General features: G+C 41.0%; 1 protein-coding gene and 1 long non-coding RNA gene across 7 annotated transcripts in view; one reads left to right on the top strand and one right to left on the bottom strand.

Moving 5' to 3' along the window:
- Nucleotides 1-12,764, bottom strand: part of TCTN1 (tectonic family member 1) — a 15,899-nt gene extending 3,135 nt beyond the window's left edge. For all 4 annotated transcript variants that reach the window (XM_056332359.1, XM_056332343.1, XM_056332351.1 and 1 more), the window contains exons 1-12: nucleotides 12,487-12,764; nucleotides 10,767-10,887; nucleotides 8,606-8,736; nucleotides 7,696-7,862; nucleotides 7,203-7,290; nucleotides 6,275-6,384; nucleotides 3,241-3,261; nucleotides 2,675-2,800; nucleotides 1,961-2,086; nucleotides 1,493-1,575; nucleotides 1,022-1,162; nucleotides 568-724 (exon numbers count right to left, since the gene is read on the bottom strand). In XM_056332359.1, coding sequence (XP_056188334.1) covers nucleotides 568-724; nucleotides 1,022-1,162; nucleotides 1,493-1,575; nucleotides 1,961-2,086; nucleotides 2,675-2,800; nucleotides 3,241-3,261; nucleotides 6,275-6,384; nucleotides 7,203-7,290; nucleotides 7,696-7,862; nucleotides 8,606-8,736; nucleotides 10,767-10,887; nucleotides 12,487-12,670 — 1,455 coding nt within the window. In that variant the 5' untranslated portion in view covers nucleotides 12,671-12,764. The remainder of the gene's footprint in view (nucleotides 1-567; nucleotides 725-1,021; nucleotides 1,163-1,492; nucleotides 1,576-1,960; nucleotides 2,087-2,674; nucleotides 2,801-3,240; nucleotides 3,262-6,274; nucleotides 6,385-7,202; nucleotides 7,291-7,695; nucleotides 7,863-8,605; nucleotides 8,737-10,766; nucleotides 10,888-12,486) is intronic.
- On the top strand, nucleotides 8,956-22,157 carry LOC130146346 (uncharacterized). Of its 3 annotated transcripts, none has more exons than XR_008820871.1 (4): nucleotides 8,956-8,991; nucleotides 13,879-14,338; nucleotides 15,612-15,747; nucleotides 20,678-22,157. It is a non-coding gene; the product is annotated as an uncharacterized LOC130146346 (long non-coding RNA). The 3 variants fall into 3 exon arrangements; XR_008820867.1 differs by lacking the exon at nucleotides 8,956-8,991 and adding an exon at nucleotides 12,916-13,047; XR_008820868.1 differs by lacking the exons at nucleotides 8,956-8,991; nucleotides 15,612-15,747 and adding an exon at nucleotides 12,916-13,047.

Raw genomic sequence — 22,157 nt, 5'->3', positions numbered from 1 at the left:
GCTGCATCAGCAGGAAAAGGGACTCGTACAGAAAATGCTAAGGCTAAATGTAGTGTTTGGGTCACCTGAGTATACTGTGTCTGTGCTTTAAAGGATTCTTGCTTTCTTACTCTAATCTGGCATAAGAGCACCAAGAAGAAACTCTAATTCTGTTGCTTCACTCTTGATCTTTTCTTTCTTACCTATTTTTTTATTTTTTTATCTTTACTATATTTAACTTTATCTGTTACCTATTTAATCTGTTTATCTATTACTTTATTGCGCTTCATCCCATCTGAAGAACAAGACTCTAAACTGTGGCTAGAACTCATTTTGTACCTAACACGCTGTCCTGATCCATAACTGAGGTGCCTGGGCACCAGCTTCATTAAAAGTAAACCCCGTCTTCTACAGCAGGAATGAAACTCCTCATTTCTGAACATTCCAGGAGGACTTCCCTCCAATTTGTTTCTGCATTTATTTTCCCTGTATGTCTGAGAAGCCTAAGCTGATGCTGCAGTACAGGTACAGATCTTGGGAGGGAGGACAGCAAGAGTGAAGGGGTGGTGGTAGTGGTGTAACTTTCACCTGTTCTGAGGTGTGGAGATGAGTTATCGGCACCCAGTCGAGCACATCCTGGGCTTGAGAATTTCCAAATGAGGCCACATATTCAGGGAAGCTCTGTCCCTTCAGTAAATCTAGGAGGGTTTGAGCCAAAGGCTGGCATTTCATAGTTGCTGTAATTCTTCCAGGAAGAAAAAAAAAAATAAAAAAGGTAAGTTAAAGCAAAATCCATCAATTTGGCACAGTAGTAATTTCTCCTTGCTCTCATACACTGTACAAGCCTTCTGGCTACAGTTGCTAATTTACACAATCTTTTCAAGAGAAAGACCATCGTTAATTAAATGACATTTTTTATAATTAAATGCTCCACTCGCAATACTCCTACAGATGTATACCTGAACAGATCCTAATGGAAAGGGTTGTCAGAGGATTAAAAACACTAAATAAATAAATAACAAAAAAAGAAATACCTTCTTACCGTAACTTACAGCCTGATATCATGTTATAACCAAATAATATTGGGATTCTGGCTCCCTGTGCTGCCAGACAGTCCTGGTGGGATGTACTTTGCAGAATGGTAAGTTGACCATATTTGTTCATGTTCTGAATGATGCCAGATGTAACACACAGTTAAAGGCAAATTCAATACTTGATATCATGAAGAAAGAATCCTTAATCATATCTTTAAAATATATCTGAAAATGCTGTAATAGCTCAAGACTCTTCTTAGATTGTGAAGAGCACTACAGTGTACAATGAAGATCTAAATCTATCTCACTAAAAAATCCCAGGAGACTGCAGTCAGAACTGAGTCATTCGCTCCTTCTAAAACATAGCCAAGAAACCACACTTTTACTTTTGGTAAAGAACCGATAATATTTTATAGATTTGTTTGTGAAGATGGACCAGAACAAGTGCTGCAAACAACATTTCAACAGGGAAAGGATATCCTTGTGGCCGGAAGCCCGCTCTTATAGGCAGTCCAACAACATAACCAGGATTACCACTGAGGGGAACTGGCTTTGTATTGACCTGCAGTGCAAACATACAGTATTAGTTCTTATCCAGTGCTGAAACGTCTGGGAAACACAGAAATATTTCTGTTACTTTAGGATTATTAACCGCCTTGAACAATGACAGTAGTAAGGCTGCTTTGTAAGATTGGAACAGTTCTCTAACATTGGGGCAAGCTTTGCTTTCACTGGATGCAGTTGTACAGAGTCACAAGATGAGTCTTCTAAACATGACAAACAGACTTTGGAGGCCTTTACTGCCCGGTTCTGAAATGCTGCCTCATTTGTGTATCCAGGGCAAGTTATATTTTACCTTACTGCTAACAATTGTTCCAATTCAAGTTTAATAAGTTTTGTAATTAAATGTCTTTCAACAAGTCATCTGTAACATCTCTAGCAGTTACCTGAGTAAAGCTGATTTCAAAGCTCTGCTGTATTGAAAGTACTTCTTTGTTAATTACCCCCAAAACAAAAGAAGCAGCTGCTTCTATTATTTCTCCTGTGTCTGTGTATGTAATGTGATAGCTCACCTGAAAATTAAACATTTTAGATATTAATTAGAGCAAATACATAAGAGTATGAAACTAGAAAATAGGAATTTAAAATTATGCAAATGTTGTTTTCTTTCTTCCTTGCTTAAGAAACATTTAACTACATAGTAGAGATATACTATATCCTCTGGAGGCTGGAGCCTCTTCAAAACTGACTTCTTGATACATCTCTTCTGCTCATCTACTTAAGATTAAAAGGTGAGGTGATGTGCACCATGTACGCCTTTGTCTCTGCCATCACTGTGCCTGAAGTCATCTTCTCCCAAGCATAATGCAGATTCTAAACTCATGCTATTATTTTCTGTTATGTCACAGAAACACAGTAATCATAGCAAAGGGTTTCATCCTGTCTCCATGTTACCTTGCATATAGCTATTATTTTGTTGCAAAACACTCTGTTTTATCCCAAAGTCAGTGTTTTTCCTGTCACGTTTGCTTTGGAGTTGTCACAGTATATGGAAACTGTGCAAGGCCTTTCTCACATCTTTGCAATTTGTGAATCAGAAGTGATTTGATGCATACATGCTTTCCATCACACATGAGGAGGAAAAGAACTCTCATACGTACCCCGTGAACTATATTTATGCATAGTTCATCCGAAATCATAGGGAGCCTGAGGGCATCGCTACTATTAAGTAAAGTCCGCATTCCATTCAGAGACTGGACAACTATGGACTGGACAGTAATATTAACCTGAAAAAAACAATGTCATTTCTGAATATTGTGTATAATTATTTCTGGCTTTTTCTGCATTATTATATTTGTGACCCTTCCGGGTTCTGCCCCACAGAAACAGCAGTCAATAATCCTCTGAACAACTACTATGTCACATGTATTGTTACATGTATTGCTGAAGTTCAACAAAAGGTTAAATTTTAAAGTAACTAGACAGTTATTTCCAGAGAGAGAGTTTTATATGAGGGGAATGTATGCAGTATAAACATGTGCAGGTAGCATATTATCTTGGAGTTGTTACGTAGCATTACTGATAGCAAACAGCAAACAATAGCATTTTTTTACTGGAAAGATTATGGATAAAGTCCCTGTTCTGATGAACTCAGTGAAAAACTCCCAGTGACTATAACTAAGAATTTTGCTCCCAGCTCTTCCAACTAAGTTAGACAGATACTTACCATGTGACTTGATTTGGGCACCTAGAGAAGAAGAAAAGCACAAATTCAAACAATAGTAAAGGTTATGACCTATTACAAGTAGAAGTCAAGTAAAGCAGTTAAGGCTCAACTTGCTTTGCCTATTTATCATTCCAATAACATTACATTGTGGAAGTGATTGGATATACAGCACAGTATCCACGTAGTGTGAAAACACCTGCTGCTCTTTGTGGCTAGTAGGCAAAATCTTAAAGTCCAGTTATCTTCCTCTAACAGTAACTGCAGATTCTTACTGATTTCCATCAGTTTTCCATCAGGCGTAGCTTCAATTACATTCCAAATAAATACACAACGCATTTAGTAAGTAGTAGATGAATCTAGTGTTTCCCTTGGACACTCTATTTGCAACTCAGAACTAAGAAGAAACACTGGAAAAGTTTACTTGCATCAGAAAGGTGGCCTGAAAAAGGCATCTCAGCATGGCATCAGTGTTACAGTGCATCGTAGCGTTTAACCTACTGAGGGCGTCAGAGAACATGGTTCCTATTGCAGATCTGTGCAAAACCACCTCTAACTATTCAAAGTCTGACAGACTGCTAGTACCCAAAGAAATGAAGAGCTTTTGTTGTCCTGTTCTGACAGTACTGAGTTCACAGTTTCAAGGTCTCAAAACAAATAAGAAGCAAGTACCCTTGTTATACAGCATGTGGCCATGCACACGTGCACAGCTGCCCCACTGAAAAAGTTCCATCCAATTTTCATGAGAAGGCAGAAATGTCAGACCAAGGTCATCAATCAGGCCTGCAACATACTCACACAGAGCACCATCTTGTCAAAAGTTTTATTTTTGTGACTTCCCAATGAGTGTTCAATCCACAATCTTCGGGAAGGGACCAAAAACTGGATTCTGACCCTGAAGCAAGTTCTGCAGAATTATGACGGGATACAGAGACCAGTCTGCTCATCTAATGTCACAGCAGAGAACACACTCCTATGAGCTGGAGACCTGAAGGTGATGCAGGTAAAGTCTGTCACACACTGACACACGTTTATATCAACATCCTGAGGTACAGCTCAGCCATCAGAATTAGCTGTATGAAGAGAAGTGCTTGTAAAGATTAGACTCGCCCTTCAGAGAAGCATACTGTTTCTGACTAAGGCAGAGGGAATGATCACTGCTCCCCAAATTCTATTTATCTGTGATTGGGGTGACTGATCGCGTCAGTCACTGGCAGACAGCACTCCAGCCTCACCGCTGCCTCCCACTGACTCATCTTCCCACCAGCCAGGGAGGGAAGCAGGGACAAGCAGCAGCATGTTGCTTTGGCAGCTACACAGTACATGCTACCCATGGCATAAAGCATCACACAATGAGTATCTTCGTAGAGGCTTCCAAGCGTCCCCAATGCCCCTTGGATCTGCTGGACAGGCCAGGGGAGAGAGCGGAGATTAACTGCAACAATTATCCAGACCTTCGTATCACTCAAGTTGCCCAGCCTGGCAGTATGGGCTTATAATGATGGGATTCTCTGGAAGAACTGGTGTACCAGTCCTCTCTCAGGGGGCTCCCAGCAAGCCTCCCTGGGTTAACATTTCACCATATCTTTTGCTGCCAACTCCACCCACTGCACTGGAAGGGATCCCTGCTCTGCCCTAGGACCACCCTGACCCCAGTATCAAGGCACTTTTCTATTGTCACATTCCATCCTGAGCTCCCTTTGGGAAAGGGAGCTTCCTACAGACAACCTCTGGCATCTATCTATTCAGCCTTCTCCAGCTCTTGCACCTGATCTTTCCTGAATGTCCTATGTACTTTGAACAGAAAGCTGACCTCTCCTAAGCTAGGCCATTGTAACTGGCAAGCAGCACGTGGGTAACGTGTTATGTACTGTTCTAGTGAAAAAGGGGAATTAATCTTTTAATTCAAAAACATTCAGCGGCTTGGAGCCTGTCCTGAGGCACACCTTTTCTGGTTCTGCAGTTACCAAGATCTCTAGTTTTGGGTGCACATGGAAACACTCAAAACCCTTCTGAGGCAGTTTTCTCTACCTCTTCCACAGCAGGACAATCAAAAGCTAATATTCCTGAGCAGCCCTTTGCGGGTTTCAATGACAAGGAAAATGATCCCACCTGTGAGAATGAACTACTTAGTGGGCTTTCCTTTCATGTTGATAGCTTTGGAATCTGTGAGACTGGAAGAGGTCTTTAATCAGTCACTCACGGGCGAGTACTAATGAAACTAATTTAAATAATCACATTAATTAAAAACATTTTAATGGTGGAGAGAATCCTGCTTCTTGATGACCTTCAGCTTCTGAAAGAAGCCATCAGGTTAAGGTACTATGTATTTCAGTTTCAATTTTGCATGCATGATTTCTTTGTCTTCCTGAATATCTGTAAAGAGGATTTATTTATATTTAAGACATCCTCCAGTTAAAAAAGGAATGAAAAAGTATGTTTAGTTGTGAAAAAAACCACAGTGGATTTGGTAGTAGGCTGGATAAAACCAAATTTGCTCTTAGTGGGGTAAAAGGTCATGCTCTTTGAGGAGTGTACGGAAATCTTAGCATTTGCGTGTAACACCTCACTATTAAAACCTGATGCTTCTAAGAAAGGTATAGATAGGCAGAGGATTAAACCTTACAGGTTCTTCTTTAAGTACAAAGGTTTACCAACTCTTTAAAACCCAGACTTCTTATGCACTCTGTTAACAAGCTTCTTGGAAAAGCTTGAACATGCACAAAAGCATAGAAGTGCTGCCACTGTGGTAAGTGATAGCTCAGTGACACACACTTCTCTCTTACAGAGTATTATTTTTGTTGGCTAAGCAGAAAACAGTAAATGCTTCTGTTACCAAAGCTTGAAGCAAAAACATTTCCAAAGGCTTTCTATACAAAAGTCTGTTGCACAGGGAGATGTTTTTCCCCAACCCACAATTTAAAAATCCAAATAAAACACCATATCCTTTAATAAATACAAGTTACTTAATTTTGTAGATGCAAAAAGATATGTAATATCAATGGTCAGCTATATGACTGTTTCAAACCATACTTACTGCTAAAATGCTGGAGCTGATGTAGAACAGCATGCTAACTGCTTGAATGTTGTCACATTTTTCCACACTTACTGATCTAGTGCATTTTGTAGCCTGGTTTACTAAAAATCCTGTAAAAAAAGTCACAAAGTATTACTGAAGGAAAGTAAAGTCTAACTGTGAAAAGTAGAAATAAGAAACAATATAAGAACCTCAAGTATAAGCAAAAGTAAAATTAAACATAATAACTATTGCAGATAAGGTGTTACATAAGCTATAGAATGACACTTAAGTTCTCCAGAAATGCTATGAGACAAAATATTACTTCTTAACAATAGAAGCTTAATAAAAGCTAGAAGATTTATTACTTCATTTTTGAGATCTCATAAGATTTTTTTCTTTCACCAGAGACTTCAGTTTTCCTATGGTCATCATCACGATTTTTATGATACCATATTTAATAATAACAGTGAGGTTTGGAAAATGCAGGTGTGTGGGTTTGGCTGCTTCCCCCCCCCACCTCCCCACCAATGTTCAGGAAACCTTGTGAAAGGTTATAACATAGAGCTCAAGCCTGCAGCCAAAGGGACATCTTACAAAGGCTGTCTGCTTAGGTCTTGCTTTGTGTCATACCCTCTTCGCTCATGGTGACACCTTTGTACTATTTTATTAAACCAATTATGCCAAATCGGATGTTTTATTGTTGGATAAACAACCCATTAACAAGATTCTCAAGGATTACACATCTAACTTTGAATGTTTAATATAGATGCAACACAACTTCCAATCTATGTCTAAAAACACCCCAGAGAAACAGAAGCTATTTGAAAGACACGAACTTTTATGTGAATTTACATTTGTGTGTGTGCCAATTTACTGCCTGATTATGCTCAAGTCAGAGCAGTATACTCTAAAACAAATAAACTGGAATTCAAATGCATTTTCCAACCTGCAGGATTTGCATCAGAGCACCAAGAAGAGACAACCGGACTAGGCAGTCTTAGAAATGCATCCACTGTCTGTATAGGAACACCATACTGCCAAATAAAACAACATATTCAAGTATATAAGGGTGTTTCAGTTTTAGAGCATTTGTATTAACAATAAATCTGAATAAAATTGGTATTTATTTCCACAATATCTGTCAATACCGTCTTTGTGCATCAATTTTTAAGCCACTGCTAACAGCTTGATGTTTATGATAGCAAAAAGCTACTTACTTTTCAAAGATCCTAAAAAACTAGTTCATTTTTTAAGTAAGCTAATATAAAATGCTACAGTTCTTACTTATACATTTCTATATTTAAAGACCAAAATAAAGTTTGTGTTTTCCAGAAAAAAACGCATCATTTCAAAAGCAGATGCAAACAATGCTCACTTGTCCTTCTATGGAATAATCTAATAGAACAATCTAATACTAATTGAATCAGATAACTATTTACCTCATATCTGTAAGTTTCATTTACATCAGAAGGATTTTGAGCGTCTGTGTTCATATTCCAGTTGTCAAGCTCAGCACTGAAAGCAGCACTTCCAAACCGTTTAAGCAATTGATCAAAATTTTCAGAAGTAGGCATTTCAGGGGAACTGAAGGAAAGTGCTTGTTCATCTGTCAAAACATTTTGAAGAATGAGGTGACTTTTAGGATAAAAGATGCAGAAACAGTATTTAGTAACAATTTTTCCTTCTGGAGTTGTCAAAAACTCAGTGATAAAAAAATACTAACACAGCTTTTCTTTAAGAGAAAGCTTTCTCTTTTCTTTAAGAGAAAGCTTAGGCAGTATCTTAATTCATCACTTCAGCCAGATGCATGAAAGCACAAACTTAAAACTTAAGAAAAGGGTAAGCCCCTTGCTTTCAAAATCATGGTTTCAACAGCATATGTTTCAAAACAAAGACATGTCAATTCATATCTACAGTGTCCATGCTAAGTATTCAGATGACAACTGCAGTGTCATAATTTAAGAGGACATGGTACTGATCGCTTCTTATTTCCCTGCAGGTCACTTCAAAGCTGGGCATAAAGAATTTTTACCACTGGTGACTACAACACAGTTACAGCAACAGATTGGGAAGGAGTCAATTTCCCATGAGACAAGTTTAGATCTAATTTATTTGGGATGCTAAATTCTTTAAAAAATCTAAAAAATAGTATTTTTTTTCAACAGAGACTGAGTTAGAATATGAGATGTTTTAACTCCATAGCTTCACAAGTGAAAGGATCACAACACAAGGACTGTAACCATACAGAATAACCAGTTTTCTGACAGGTTTAGTTACTTCTAATTCTAGTTTCTGGTACCTTACAATAGCAACACCACAACACTTAATGTTGACAACAACTCCACTTACAGTTTGTAGCATGAATGCAGAAGACACTGGGATTGACTTGGTCAATTAATTTAAATATCCTTTCTGGTGGATTTGCTTCAACATCAAGTGAATATACAGCAGCTTTCTGACTACACAGACGGCTGTCACCTCTGCAAACAACAATAATAATAACAACAAAATCAATGATCCCTTAGAAGTTAGTGTTGACCATATTTAAAGTTCCTTTCATGTATTGAGGCAGCATCAAAAAAAGCATGAAAGGGATTACACTTTTTTGTACAATTTGTATAACAATCGTGCCTCCTTATATTGTTTTACACTGTGTGCTTAGTAATAAATAATAGAGAATTCTCCCATTTTTTTATCTAGGAGAGGAAACAGTGTGAGCAGGAACATGAAGAAAGGTAAGAGACAAACCAAGGGGAAGGGAAGAACCTGACAGTAGTAATATTAGAACTAAAATGACAAGCTGGATGGGATCCAGATGGTGCGAGACACCACAAATGCAGGGTGCGCCACAGCCCATACACAGCTCAGAAGCACTTTTATTTATACAACACAAGTGGGAAGTATGACCTTTAGAGTAACGTGATGGCATGCAGACCAGAAAAAAAGGTCAGTTTTGTGAATATTGGAGTAATATTTGCCTGGGGGGAGGGCAGGAAAAAGTCCTACTTGAGGTACCTGTAAAAGAAATGGCAGACTGAGAAAGAGGGAGGTGAAATAAGCCATCGAATCTAGGAAAAGTATTTGTAGATGTGCCACGGGTTCACCAACAACAGCCCAGACCTGCAGCAGGCTGCACAATGAATGTTCCAGTTCGTACCCTGAAGAGCACTGCTGTGTCCTACATGCCAGAAATACAAGATGATGATCACTGTGAAACTGGTGCTTAGGCAGGGTTAAAGCAGTCAAGGGCAGATACTGAAGAAGCGAAATGACTTTTTTAGAAATGACTTCTTGAGCATGGAGTTAAACTTTTCCATGAGGTGAACCATTTTTTAGTAGGATCAAATCATAAATCAAGCACCCTTTTTCTGCTGTTTCAGAGACTGCATAGCCTCTTACTTGTGATTGGTCAAACCCTTTCAGTAACTAACACAATTATGCAAATGTATATAAATCTAGATGTAAATAATGAGATCCACAATACTTGCAGTCATTGAAAATCCCATCGATTTTCAAGCAAAATGAACACTTTACACAAAAGAACTTAGGGAAAGAAATGCAACTTCATTTTATGCATTTCTAGCTGACAGAGACAGAAAAGTCACCTGAGACAATTAAACTGTCACTCAGGAAGGCGTTGATTAGACCTTTCTGATATATATAAATATCTATACATGGGTAGCAGTAGTCATTGTATGCAAGAACAATAAGAAACCACAGTCTGGGATGACTGCTAATTCAAATTTCAAAGCACCAAGAATAAATGCCAGCGTTCAGATTGGCATGATTTATGCAGAAGGTGGGTTGAAGAGCTGTACTTACTGTTCTGAGAAGTTTTTTACATTACAATTTTGAAGTGAGCTTTCTTAACTCCTTTTTGAAAAGATAAAATTGGGTGAAGATGTTTTCAGATAAACTGTAAACCACTACTGGCATTGCTTTATTGATATAACGTTACATTTCACTGTTTGTAAAATGACTGACTGGCAGTGAGGCAGCAGGTTTGGACACTGACTTGTAAAACTAAGATCAGAACAATGCTCACACCTCATTATGCCCTGAATTGATCAAGTTTCTAGCTGACACAATAAATTATAATGAAAGAGGTTACTGATAAATTGCTGATGACCTACAGAGGTGGCCAGATGGTCCCATGGTATCAGTTTTCTTCACATGTAGACACTGCATTATATTGATGAAAGTCTAAAGATGCATTATTCTTCCCCCACCTAAGTGCCCATAGCAGCGCAATGAAACAGGAGAAAAGCAAGAAGCAGGAGTTTAGGAAAGAAAGAATAAGTGCAAGAAAAATGGATGGGAGGCCAACTTGTTGTTCTGCCTGGTTAGGGGCAAAGGTTTACAGGCCTAATGCAGGAAGGACTGGTGAAAGAGCAAGCGGGAGTTAGGATGCCAGGGGAGTTAGGAATTGGTAAAAGGAGAGGACAGAGCCCTTACAAATGCATGCAGCAAATCAGATTTTTGTATTTCATATCGCCATTTATCCACTTACGTGACAATAGGAACTGAACATGTAGTAAAGAGACTGAAATCATCTGCACTGCAATCAGGGTCACAGCAGCAATTTACATCACACTGTGCCACCAACAGATCACAAACACACAGCTTGGCAACTGGAGGAGAGATTTAAATTAGAATTAGAATTGGAACTTTACACATTACAGCATGTTCCCTAACACTTTCATTTTTCACCTTGCCTTATTTTTGACAATGGTTAAAAGTCTATATCCAAAGTCACGTGCTTTTTTCCAAGTAATTTTTAAAAGCCATCTTTTCTGCTACTTAGTAGATCTATTTGGAACACAGTAACAAAACCAAGGGTATACTAAAATCTGATGGTGTGTTCCCTGTGAAATCAAAAAAGCAACTTAAGAATTTTGAAGGTGTGAAAAACATACTAAGACCTGCAGAGGGGGGAAAGGAGAGATAGAAACAAGGTATGCTTATCTGCTTGTTTCAACTTTGGGGGCGGGGGGGTGGGGTGGAATAAACATTTTGCTAGAGCAGAGATGTTTACAAGTATTGAGCATGTCCCAGGGTCCAGTAATATATTTTCCTGATGTGCTAACATAACCATAGTTGACTCCTTTGAAATTGCTTTTTGTCTTTAGATCCTGTGGAATATTGTAATGATACAGAAAGTAATTGCTAGCAATACTGTAAACTGCCTCAACAAAATACATTTGTCAAGTTCTTAAAACATTTGGAGGTTTTCAAGGCTATAAATTCAAAGAACAGGCATTACTCTACCAAACTGTTTTTGAAAGTTGCAGCTCTGTAACAAATCCAGACTTAAGAACAGCACAGAAGGAAGAAAATTAAAACCAGTGCTCCATAGGCAAGACATTCAAAGAACATTCATTTTTTTAAAATAGCACAGCACTTCTTTTGTTTCAGCTTGATTGTTGCCCATTTCTCTACGGCCTCCTGCATGTTCTCTGACCATCTGAACAGTATCCAGGTATTTCCTGGAATCTCTGAAGTTCTGACTGTTCTGTTACGAGGTTTAGCATGGGAATCCTTAGCTCACCTTGTAAACAAGACAAGTTTAAACATGGATGATTAGATTGCAAGGTTATGTCTCTGAAATCAGGGATTTAAGTCGCTTTTCCCTAAGGAGGTACACATTGGAACATGTTTAATTTGGCAAGTAATGCAGAGAAGCTGAACTGATGGCATCAAGGCTGGGAAATCAAAAGGTAAATAAAAGAACACCTGCCAGTCAGAAGACAGTGGGCAACACCTTCTGACAGCACAACAACAATCTGTGATTATATTGCCATAGCACTGCTACATATCCAGGTAGCTGGGGCTGAACTAGGAGTCTTGGGGCAATCTGCTCAGTAAGTGGAGTTCTCCAAGCACACGCAGGGAGAGTCTGGATCCCCTCAGCCAGGCCAGGCTCTGCCCTGTGGGCTCAGAGCAGGGTGCTGCGTGGGCATGCCGACCCACGGGACTCTGTGTGTGTAGGGGCTGCTGAGCCTGCCTTTCCAGGGAGGCTCCAAGCCTTGGCTGGAGGGGGGTGCTGCCGCACAGCCCCGGTAAATCCCCGAGGAGAAGCCGGGCAGCTGCCGTACAGGCTTGTCCCAGCCCCGGGAGCCATACGGGGGCCAAGGGCCCCACGAAGGCCAGAGGAAGGCGGCGAGTAGGACCTCCCTTGCTCCGGGAAAAGCCGCCGGTGCCCAGCAGACCCCGCCCCGCAGGGCACCCACCGTCCGTGACCGGGGCCGGCGCGCTGCGGGGCCGCGCCCGGGCGGCAGGGCCCGTCTCCGGTGGCGCCGCGGGGCCCGCCACGCTGCCTGCGGCCTCCGCGCTCGGCTCTGCTACCCGCAGCGGCGGCAGGAGGAGGAGGAGAATGATGATGAGGAAGACCCCAACCTTCTGCGCCGCCGCCATAGTGGCCGCCCTACCAACTGCGCGGCTACCAGGCAGCGCGAAGCATCACGGGAAGGGCACGGCCCGCCCCTCCCCAGGGCATCACGGGAAACAAGGGGTCTGCGGCGCGGGGCACGATGGGAAGGGCTGTGACGCCGCGTGGCTATGGCGGGTGGCGGGGTAGAGGTCGGGGCGAGGCTGCTCCCAGCCTCCCTCAGCGCAGGGACACTTTGGTTGAGGCCGGGCCCTGGCTGCTCCCAGCCTCCCTCAGCACAGGGACACTGGGGGCAAGGCTGGGCCCTGGCTGTTCCCAACCTCCCTCAGCACAGGGACACTTGAGGCGAGGCAAGGCCAGGCCCTGGATGTTGTCACCTTCCCTCAGTGCAGGGACGCTTGGGGTGAGGCCGCACACCAGCCTATTTTTTATAACTATAAATTTTATAATTTATAATTATAAATTATCTATATTTTATAAATATTATATATATTTATATAGACTATAAATTAATTTATATTCTATATAAATATATGAATAATACACATTTATAAAATAGGCACACCAGCCTATTATAACCAGACAACCTTTGGCTGCCTATGGCCTCCTGTGAGGCCACCACGCTCGCCTCACTGCTGCCATTGTGGTGGTCATGGGCCACCCAGCCCCTTCAGAAACTGGCAGTCTGGGTGGCCATGGCCCCTTGGTACCAAGCCAAGGGCAACAGGGAAAGGTTTAAGGTATAGTAGCTTAAGTGTAAGCAAGCCACATACGTGGTTTGGGCAAAAATGCTGTTGGAAGGTGATAGAAAAAATGTGGGAAATGACCCCTCCTGAGCTATAAATTTCCATGTGTAGCATATTTTTGCAACTTTGTTTCTAGTAATATACTTTTCTTAAACTAATTGTTAAAGTCTTACCAATTTTGAAAACACCATGGGTCTTTAATGTTCAGTGTGCATATTCATTAGTTAATCTTTTTTGTAAACTTGCAATAAAACAGCTGGTTTTATACTTACTTGGCAAAACTGAGCTAGAGTGACTAAATGATCACGGTTCCTTATAGTCATCTTACAAATGTTAACATCCAGGCTGCAGTTCCAACCAAGAGATTACTTTTTAAACTTGCTGAAGTCGGTGTCCTGCATTATCTGATCAGAAGCAACTTTACAATGTTTGTCCCTGCATCAAACTGACAAGTGCATTGTTAACACAGTGTTTCTTATTCTCACTAGGTTAATTCCTATCGTCTTGAAGGGAAGCCAACAAAAGCCTTGAGACCACAAGAGGGCACATTGTCTTTTACATTAAATACACTTGACTGCTCCCTGTGCCGGTTACAAAGTCTGAACAACCCGACTTCATGCTGGCATGCAAATTTAGTACCTCAGAGATGTTCCAGCTTCTTCTGTTCAAAACTGAAATAATTCCACAGTGCATGCAACATCTTTGTTACTTTTTCACACTTTGCTGCATGAGAGCCAATTGTTCACAAAGGTGTTGATGAGTTATGCAAGACACACTGTTGTCTGCCTCACATAGTACAAGGCTACCGAGGTCATTTGATATTATCAAAGAGCTGGTGACTTGGGATGGATTTGTAATAGCTCCATGTTGCATGGCAAAATTCTGGAGTCATCCTTCCCCTTGGATGGATCCTCCCCCTCATTCTTCTAAGGACATGATGACACGAAGGTGAGAATCCAGTGTATTCCACTGTCCTTCAGATCTCTGCATGCCTTACATGCAATAGTAGTCTCACCTGGGTCTCCGTTCTGCATTCCTTACGTTAAAAGAAATGTAGCCCAAAGTTACTATATTTGCCTTCTTCCTTGGGGAAGAACTGATGTATTTAGCCTCTGTTTCTTAGCAGTTTCTGAGATTAGTTTGATTAAATTGGAAAAATTCATGCATTTCCTTTCAGTAACGTCTCCTAAATGATGTTGGTGTTGGGGTTTTTTTCAGGCTTGAAGACACTTCCATTTTGAAAAGTGATTGTAAAAATGGCATCATAGGATGACTCCTTTTAGCTTCTCACTAAGGCTGTGCCAGGACTGGCTGCAGCCGTAGATAAGAATATATGCCTCTATTTGGAGGAAATTGTGGGAATCTTTAAAAAACAGTATCTTTCATTGTCCCACAGCAGGGAAATGTGGTGACTTTGCCAGTTTACTCGTGCAGATTTGCATATTCTCAGTTGTGTTCAGTACAGATATTGGTGCATTACTGTGAAAACTCTAGTGTCTTTGGCCCTGCTTAACAAAGCAGATGGGCATAGGCTGCAAAAGTCAGCCGAGGACCTGTTTGCAGCCAGCCGTTAGAAGTCTTGCAGCTTCAAGGAGGCCTTAGGCAGGCAACAGTCCCCTGCGTAAAGGCAGCTTGTTTTCCTGCCTGTTAAAAGGCAAGTGAAGCTCTTTACTTTTGTCACTATTAAGTGAGTGAAATTTCCACATCCTCTTTCTTGAGGGAAAGTAAAACAGATTTTTGAGTTTTACTTCTAATTGCTGTGGTGCTTGTCACAGCTGGGAGAGGCAAGCCTGCAGGATGGAACAGCCTGAGCATGTGGCTGCTCTTTCGTTTGCTGCCATGTGTTGGAGGTCAGACTTCTCCCTGGGCGAAGCTGACCTAGGGGCTTACAGTCCCTTCAACTTCCTTGACTGAGTTCTCATACGCTACATTTGGCCTGTTAACAAGGATGAAGATGTTTCTCTTACCTAGAAGTCCTGCAAATTTTGAAACTTGGAACTTAGTTTGCAGGCTCAGAGGTAGAGCGCTGCTTAGTTCATTGTTTATCATCATGGGTCATGTTCAGTCTTCTCTATGACTTGTTCAACTGCAGTGTCATGAGATAATTAATATTAAAGCAACCGTACTTGTTAGATGCATTTCTGTGTTTAAAATCCTTAAAAAGGGCCGTTGACAATGCACAAGGGAAAAATATAATTTAATACATTATTTCTGCATCCAGAATTACTTTGCAAAGCTGATGGTACACAGGGGACCAGATTCCTAGATGAAAACAAGCCGTGCTGAAATCTGCGAGCTATTCTCAAGCACAGATTGCATCCTGAATGCATGTGGGCAGGAACTGGATGAAGAAGGAGGTATTATTTCTTACTGCATCTACCATTGAAATAGAACTGGTCAACTGTTCAATAACAAAGTATAATGTAATTCATCTGTTTTTCTCATGACTTTTTTTTTCAGAAGTAAGTTAAGGCTTTACTCAAACCAGTAGTTCACCTAAACGCATCTCTAATACTTGCTGTAAAAGAAGAATAGGACGAACACAGCTGTTGTGTCACTTAAGTTTCCTCTTTATTAATGATTAAGTGACTAACTCTGAATTCCTTAACTGTAGGATGTGATAGTTCCATAAAGTCATGAAACCTCTCCAGAAATATGTATGCACAAACAGGATGCAGTAAGTGAAGTCCCTGCAGAAAGAAACATAAAGAATATAGAAAAACCCCACCTTTGTCATACTGAGAAGAAAGGCAAAACAAAAGCCAAATGTAAGAAAAAACATTTGAAAAATCCCACCACCACAAAAAACACACTTGTGTTACACTTCGGAAGCAGATTCCAAAGAGCCGACTCCGCAGTGTGTAGGACAAGATGAGGACATTAGTAAATAATGCATGTTCTCCATCACAGAGATTTTAATTTATCCTATCAACATGAGTGAGTTAATAATTAAAAAGGGCACTGTGATCCTCATGTGAGAGGTCCTATAAAATAAAAACTCAAGCAGTTTAAGATGCAATAGATAGCTGTCTCTTAAAAAACATGTTAAGGGATTTACTGTATTAGTATTTTTAATTATATTTTGAACAGTGAGATTTTGATGTGCGTTTAAGCATCACAGTGTGGCATTTGCAATCCAAACATGGCAGGATTAAGTCCCATCAAGCAGAGTAAAACTAGGGGAAGTAACTGATTATAAACACAAATAAAACTAACACAGATGTCTTTTATGAAATGCTAAGACTAAGCAGAAAGCACTACTTACATTTCAGTTTCTCATCCAAGCTTATTTTAATAGATCTGTTACATTTTATTTTTTAACTATATAACTTTCACTACAGCCCTTCCCTTTTAAAATTACTTGAGATTTAAATGCTTCATTTTCTTCCACACATCTAAAATTATTGCTGTTTCTCAGAACAAAAGACACTGGAGATTTCAGGGCAGTGCACCAGTATCTGTCCTGCACGTAGCTACAAACATGCAAATCTGAGTGAGTAAACTGGCAAAGTCAACATGTTTCTCTTCAGTGGGCCAATGACAGAAATTCTGCCCATGGACACGTGTCCTTTTGATTAAACAGTTTCTTTTTGAAAATTTAAACTAATTCATAGTAGAATTAGCTTAATAACCACGCCTTAATAAATTATGGTGGAGGTGTTCAAGCTATTTGGCTGAATGTGTGCTGCTTTTTCTGCACACACCGTATACAAGGCTTTTGACTGACTCAGGTTTTAGTGTTAGGAAGTTTTTAGTAATGAAAAATGTTCAACAGAGTTACTATCATGAAAGAGCTTCTCTAGAATGTGGTATAATTCCTGTTACTTTAAAATTCTAAAATGAGGAGGCGATCCTAAAAGGAAGCAGTTTTGTATGTGCATTACTTGAGCTAAATATGTATTTTCAGCTTGATGCCATTCAAAACAATTTTACCACTAACTGAAAGTCAGAGTTGCCATCAGGCTACAATATTTTGTATTTTATAGAGAAGCTGGATGACTTGGGTGAGGTTCTAAAGGAATTGTGGGAGAAACTGATGCACAAAATACATCAGCTCTCCAGGATTTCAGACAGCTAGGATTTGGAAGGTCCCTTGCTGCGGGCATTTCGGGCGAGCGGGAGTCAGATTCAAATACTCACAGAGTTCAAGATCTGATCCGTTTATTGTACAAACCAGGTAGACTTTTATAAGGCATTCTATAAGCGTGCAATAATGTGGTTGGCTATTTTACAAGCGTATAATAATATGATTGGTTAACAATTGTTTACTGGGAAGATTTCTGTTTCTGCTTTCTCTGGCACGTAGGCTCCTTTCTGCGGTTTCCCAGCTCCTCTTATCACGTCCCGTTGGCCTTGCTTTTGAGCAAACATCTGCAATTTGCTCCTTTTTCTTCATCCCACTGTTCTGGCCGTAACCTCGTCTTATTTCTTCAGTATTTTTCCACTTGCTTCAGAGTTCAGTATAATCATTCAATACAGCAAGAGCCCCAACACCTCCCCCTTTCTTTTTAAATACAGCATTAATACTGCGTTCCACACAGCTCTGAAAACATTGTAAAAGGCAAGGCACTAAAAGTAACAAAAGAATAACAAACAACAATATAGACAGACCTTGTTTCAATAAATCCCTCAACCACCCTCAATTCTTGTTGAGGTAAATAAATTGATACATTTAAACGGTAAATCAACTGTTGCAAAAAATACATATTTTTAACAAGTGTAGTATTCCACCAGGTACAGTTATCACTAAAGCCAAAATTCGTGTCATTATACTTCTTATCTAACCAACCCCAATATGATTGATTTATAGCCGTATAGTTTACTCCCAAAGGCTCAAAAGCTAGTTCAAAGCAGAAACGCATTTCTTGTAGGTGACATCTGAAGCACTTTTTTTCCTTTTTTTTTTTCTTTTTTTTTTTTTCTTTTTTTTTTTTTTCTTTTTTTTTTCTTTTTTTTTTTTTCCTTTTTTTTTTTCTTTTTTCTTTCTTTTTTTTTTCTTTTTTTTTCTTTTTTTTTCTTTTTTCTTTCTTTTTTTTTCTCTTTTTTTTTTTCCTTTCTTTTTTTTCTTTTTACTTTTTTTTTCTCTTTTTTTTTTTCCTTTCTTTTTTTCTTTTTACTTTTTTTTTTCTCTTTTTTTTTTTTCCTTTCTTTTTTTCTTTTTACTTTTTTTTTTCTTTTTTTTTTTTTTCTTTTTTTTTTTTTTTTTTTTTTTTTTTTTTTTTTTTTTTTGGGGGGGGGGGGGGGAGGGGTTTGTAATCAAGTCCGTATTTTTCCTTGAGAAGCTTAAGCTGTTCCTCTTGTTTCAGGAGAGTTTCCAACTCTGATTTGTCGAATAGGTCCGTATTTCCCAAAAATATCATACGTTTCCTCCGCTGTGATTTTATACGGCAGGTTCCGAATATAAAGGATCCGATTGACCTCTGGGGGCAGCCAGATGTTAGCTCGCTTGGCCGCTTGCACTGCCATGGCGCCGATCGGAGCGGGGGTGGGGTGGAGGGGGGGGGGTGCCGCCTTGGAGAGAAACCGCGGCCGGGACGGGGCCTGCCGGGCCGCACGCCGCTGCTCGCCGCTTGTTCCTTTTCAGGACACCAGGGTGGTAATTGCGCGACCATACCCCGTACAGCTCGATACGTGCGAGCCAAAGTCTTTACCCCCTTAGTCCCAACTTGCACAGATTCCCATAAGTCCTCTCCTACTTTCTTCCATGTTTCCTTATTATATATATCTTGCGTAGAAGCAAGGTAACCACGGCGGCAACTCCAACATAGCAGATCAACTACTGCCTGCCGTGAGACTGGCGTTTCAGTTTTTTCTGCCAGTTTCATCAAACTGTCTACGATTGCTTTTTCCACCACTGATGCAGTGATTCCCATCCTGCTTAAATTTCCTGACTCACCGGTCAGCCGTGCACGTTCCGCCTTTCTTCGGGCGCCCAGCTCTCTCTCCGCTGGCAGCAGGATCCTCGCCGGCTCCGCAGCTTGTAACACGATCCTTAATGAATCTTCCTGACTTTTAACCGATCCTGTCGACCCTCATCGGATCACGTCGGGGGTCACCAGATGCTGCGGGCATTTCGGGCGAGCGGGAGTCAGATTCAAATACTCACAGAGTTCAAGATCTGATCCGTTTATTGTACAAACCAGGTAGACTTTTATAAGGCATTCTATAAGCGTGCAATAATGTGGTTGGCTATTTTACAAGCGTATAATAATATGATTGGTTAACAATTGTTTACTGGGAAGATTTCTGTTTCTGCTTTCTCTGGCACGTAGGCTCCTTTCTGCGGTTTCCCAGCTCCTCTTATCACGTCCCGTTGGCCTTGCTTTTGAGCAAACATCTGCAATTTGCTCCTTTTTCTTCATCCCACTGTTCTGGCCGTAACCTCGTCTTATTTCTTCAGTATTTTTCCACTTGCTTCAGAGTTCAGTATAATCATTCAATACAGCAAGAGCCCCAACAGTCCCTAGTTCCCCTAGACCCATCGTTTGAGATGGCTGTCTTCAGACGCAGCATCTTGACTGGTATCATACTTCTCACATTAGTTTTCTGTTTGATGCTAACTGTGCTATCTTGAACTTCATCTTTTCAAGGTGACAGATCTCTTTCAAAAGAGATCTTTTTATGACAGATGACTTTAAAAACTCAAGTGGACAGGCATTTTTAATTAGAAAAAACAAAGTCAAATCAGGCTGAAATAAACTGCATTCTGGTCTAGCACAACATTAGCCCTTAAATAAATAGTGAGAAGCCTGGGCTGTCTCTGTACAGCAGATGGCATTACAGGTAATATTTATCATACTCCAATCTCAAGGCTAAGATACTAGGGAGGGAGGATTGACGTCAGTTACAAGTGAATCAGTCTTAATATGAGCTGAAAACCTGCTTGTGCCTTCAACAGTTGATTGCATTGTACAGCACTTCTGCTTAGCCCTCCCCATTGCATTTACTAGTCTGTCTGAGTAAGCCGAGCAGGAAGAGTTCATTTTGTTTTGCAGCTTAAATGATGTAAATGGATCTTGGACTTTGAGGTGGGAAGATTCCACCCAGCTGCAGTCACCAGGGGATGCCTTTTGCTCCAGTTTTTGTGCCAAGTTTGTGCATTTGAGAGAATTTTAAATAAATATCACTTGGCAGGATTATCGACCCTCAGGGTACAAGAATACTACTGAGTGAGGCAGCAGGGCATGTACCAGGAGGGATTTACAGGAAGATCTGGGCTGATAGTGAACAGTGGGGAAAACCAATTCTGTCCTATTTCATTAAAAATGATTGTTCTTTGTCTCACAGGAGCTGAGTGATCCTTTGAATGAAAACCAATAGCAGTTTTTCATCTGGGTACCGCATCATCATGCAGGAGTGAAAGAGTTCAGCAAAGGTTACTAATTACCACTTAAATGAGGTAGTCTTCCTTGGCTGTTTGGGCAGACCTGGGTGGGTGAGCAGGGATGGAAGAGTCTGAGCAGCTCATCGTGTGCCTTGGCTTTGGAGCCCTTATCGAAACACGGAGTCGTGCTCCACCAAGTCTGTTTGACAGCTGTGCACTCATACCAAGTTTCTTAATCTGAGAGCCATGGCTGATTGGCAAAGCGGTCTGGAGAGCATCCCCTCCCGCTCTGGGAAACGTGTTGAGAACTTGGGTTTAGTTGGAAACGTGTGTGGGATCCCAGGTTGAGAAGCAGGGCACACCCAGCCACTGTCGGACAGATCCCCTGGCGCTAACCAGAGCTGCCTCAGGGCACCCTGGCCCTGTCGGCAGGATTGCAGTCCGCTGCCCTAAAAAAAAGGGGGTTAGACCAGGCTGGAATTACCCTTGCAGGGACCTGCACAAGGAGGAAGAAGAGTGAGAATGAGGGGAGGGAAAGAATGACTCTGTGGGGGAAACTGAAAATATGTGCTTTCCTTTCCTCCTAGAGATACAGGGCAGGGTGAGGCTGCTATGTTTGCTGCTGAGGAGAGCTATCTTGCAAGTACTGTTTGTCATCCCACACACCCGGACAGGCCTTGGCAGCAGCACACCCTTATCTCCAGCATGTTGGCAAATTCGGCTCTGCAGCACTTTCCTATTTCACCAGAGCTGGGCCTGGGCTGCTCTCTGTGTTTGCTGCACTTTCCTTCTCCCTGTTCTAATGGTCAGATTAATTTTGTAATAAGTTTGAATACAATTTCAGCTTTAGTTGGAAAATGTTCATGCATTGCTTAAGCCTTTAGCAGTAGAAAGGGGAGGAATCTGTCTCTAGTCTCTGTCAAGATCCACAGCAAGTGAAATGCCTGCTGTCCCTTAACGCTATTGTAATGATGGTGCTTCGTTAATGTTCCCCATGGGTTGGAACTGTGGAGCACATGCTGCACAGCTTTTGCTTTCACCGGAGTCAGCTTGGGGTTCAGGTTTCACCCCCACATCTGCTTTATTTACACCTGTCTATTGTTTTGTTATTTACACATCTCAGGTTGTAGAACACAGCAGCAGCCTCTTCACACATGTGTATGGGGAGGCGTTAAATTCATTTGTGCACGTTATGCAGGGCTACCTGCTAGGAGCTTCTGAAGGGACAAGCCATTCCACACGCCCAGGAGCAGCACGGAAAGCTGAGCAGCAGAAGACAAGGAATTGAGTCTTTTTGAACTGGTGGTGGGTCTTCTAAAGCATTGATGCCTTGAATTTGTCAGTGGCTTTGAAGTCGTCCAGGGGGAACACCTAAAAGCCGGCTGGCCGCCTTTGTATCACGCCCACCTGCAATTAAAATAATTATAGGTGGTTTTTACACGA

Source organism: Falco biarmicus, chromosome 1 (genome assembly GCF_023638135.1).
Source record: "Falco biarmicus isolate bFalBia1 chromosome 1, bFalBia1.pri, whole genome shotgun sequence".
Lineage (NCBI taxonomy): Eukaryota > Metazoa > Chordata > Aves > Falconiformes > Falconidae > Falco > Falco biarmicus.
Note: the sequence above shows the minus strand (reverse complement) of the source record. Positions and strands in the feature narration are given on the sequence as shown.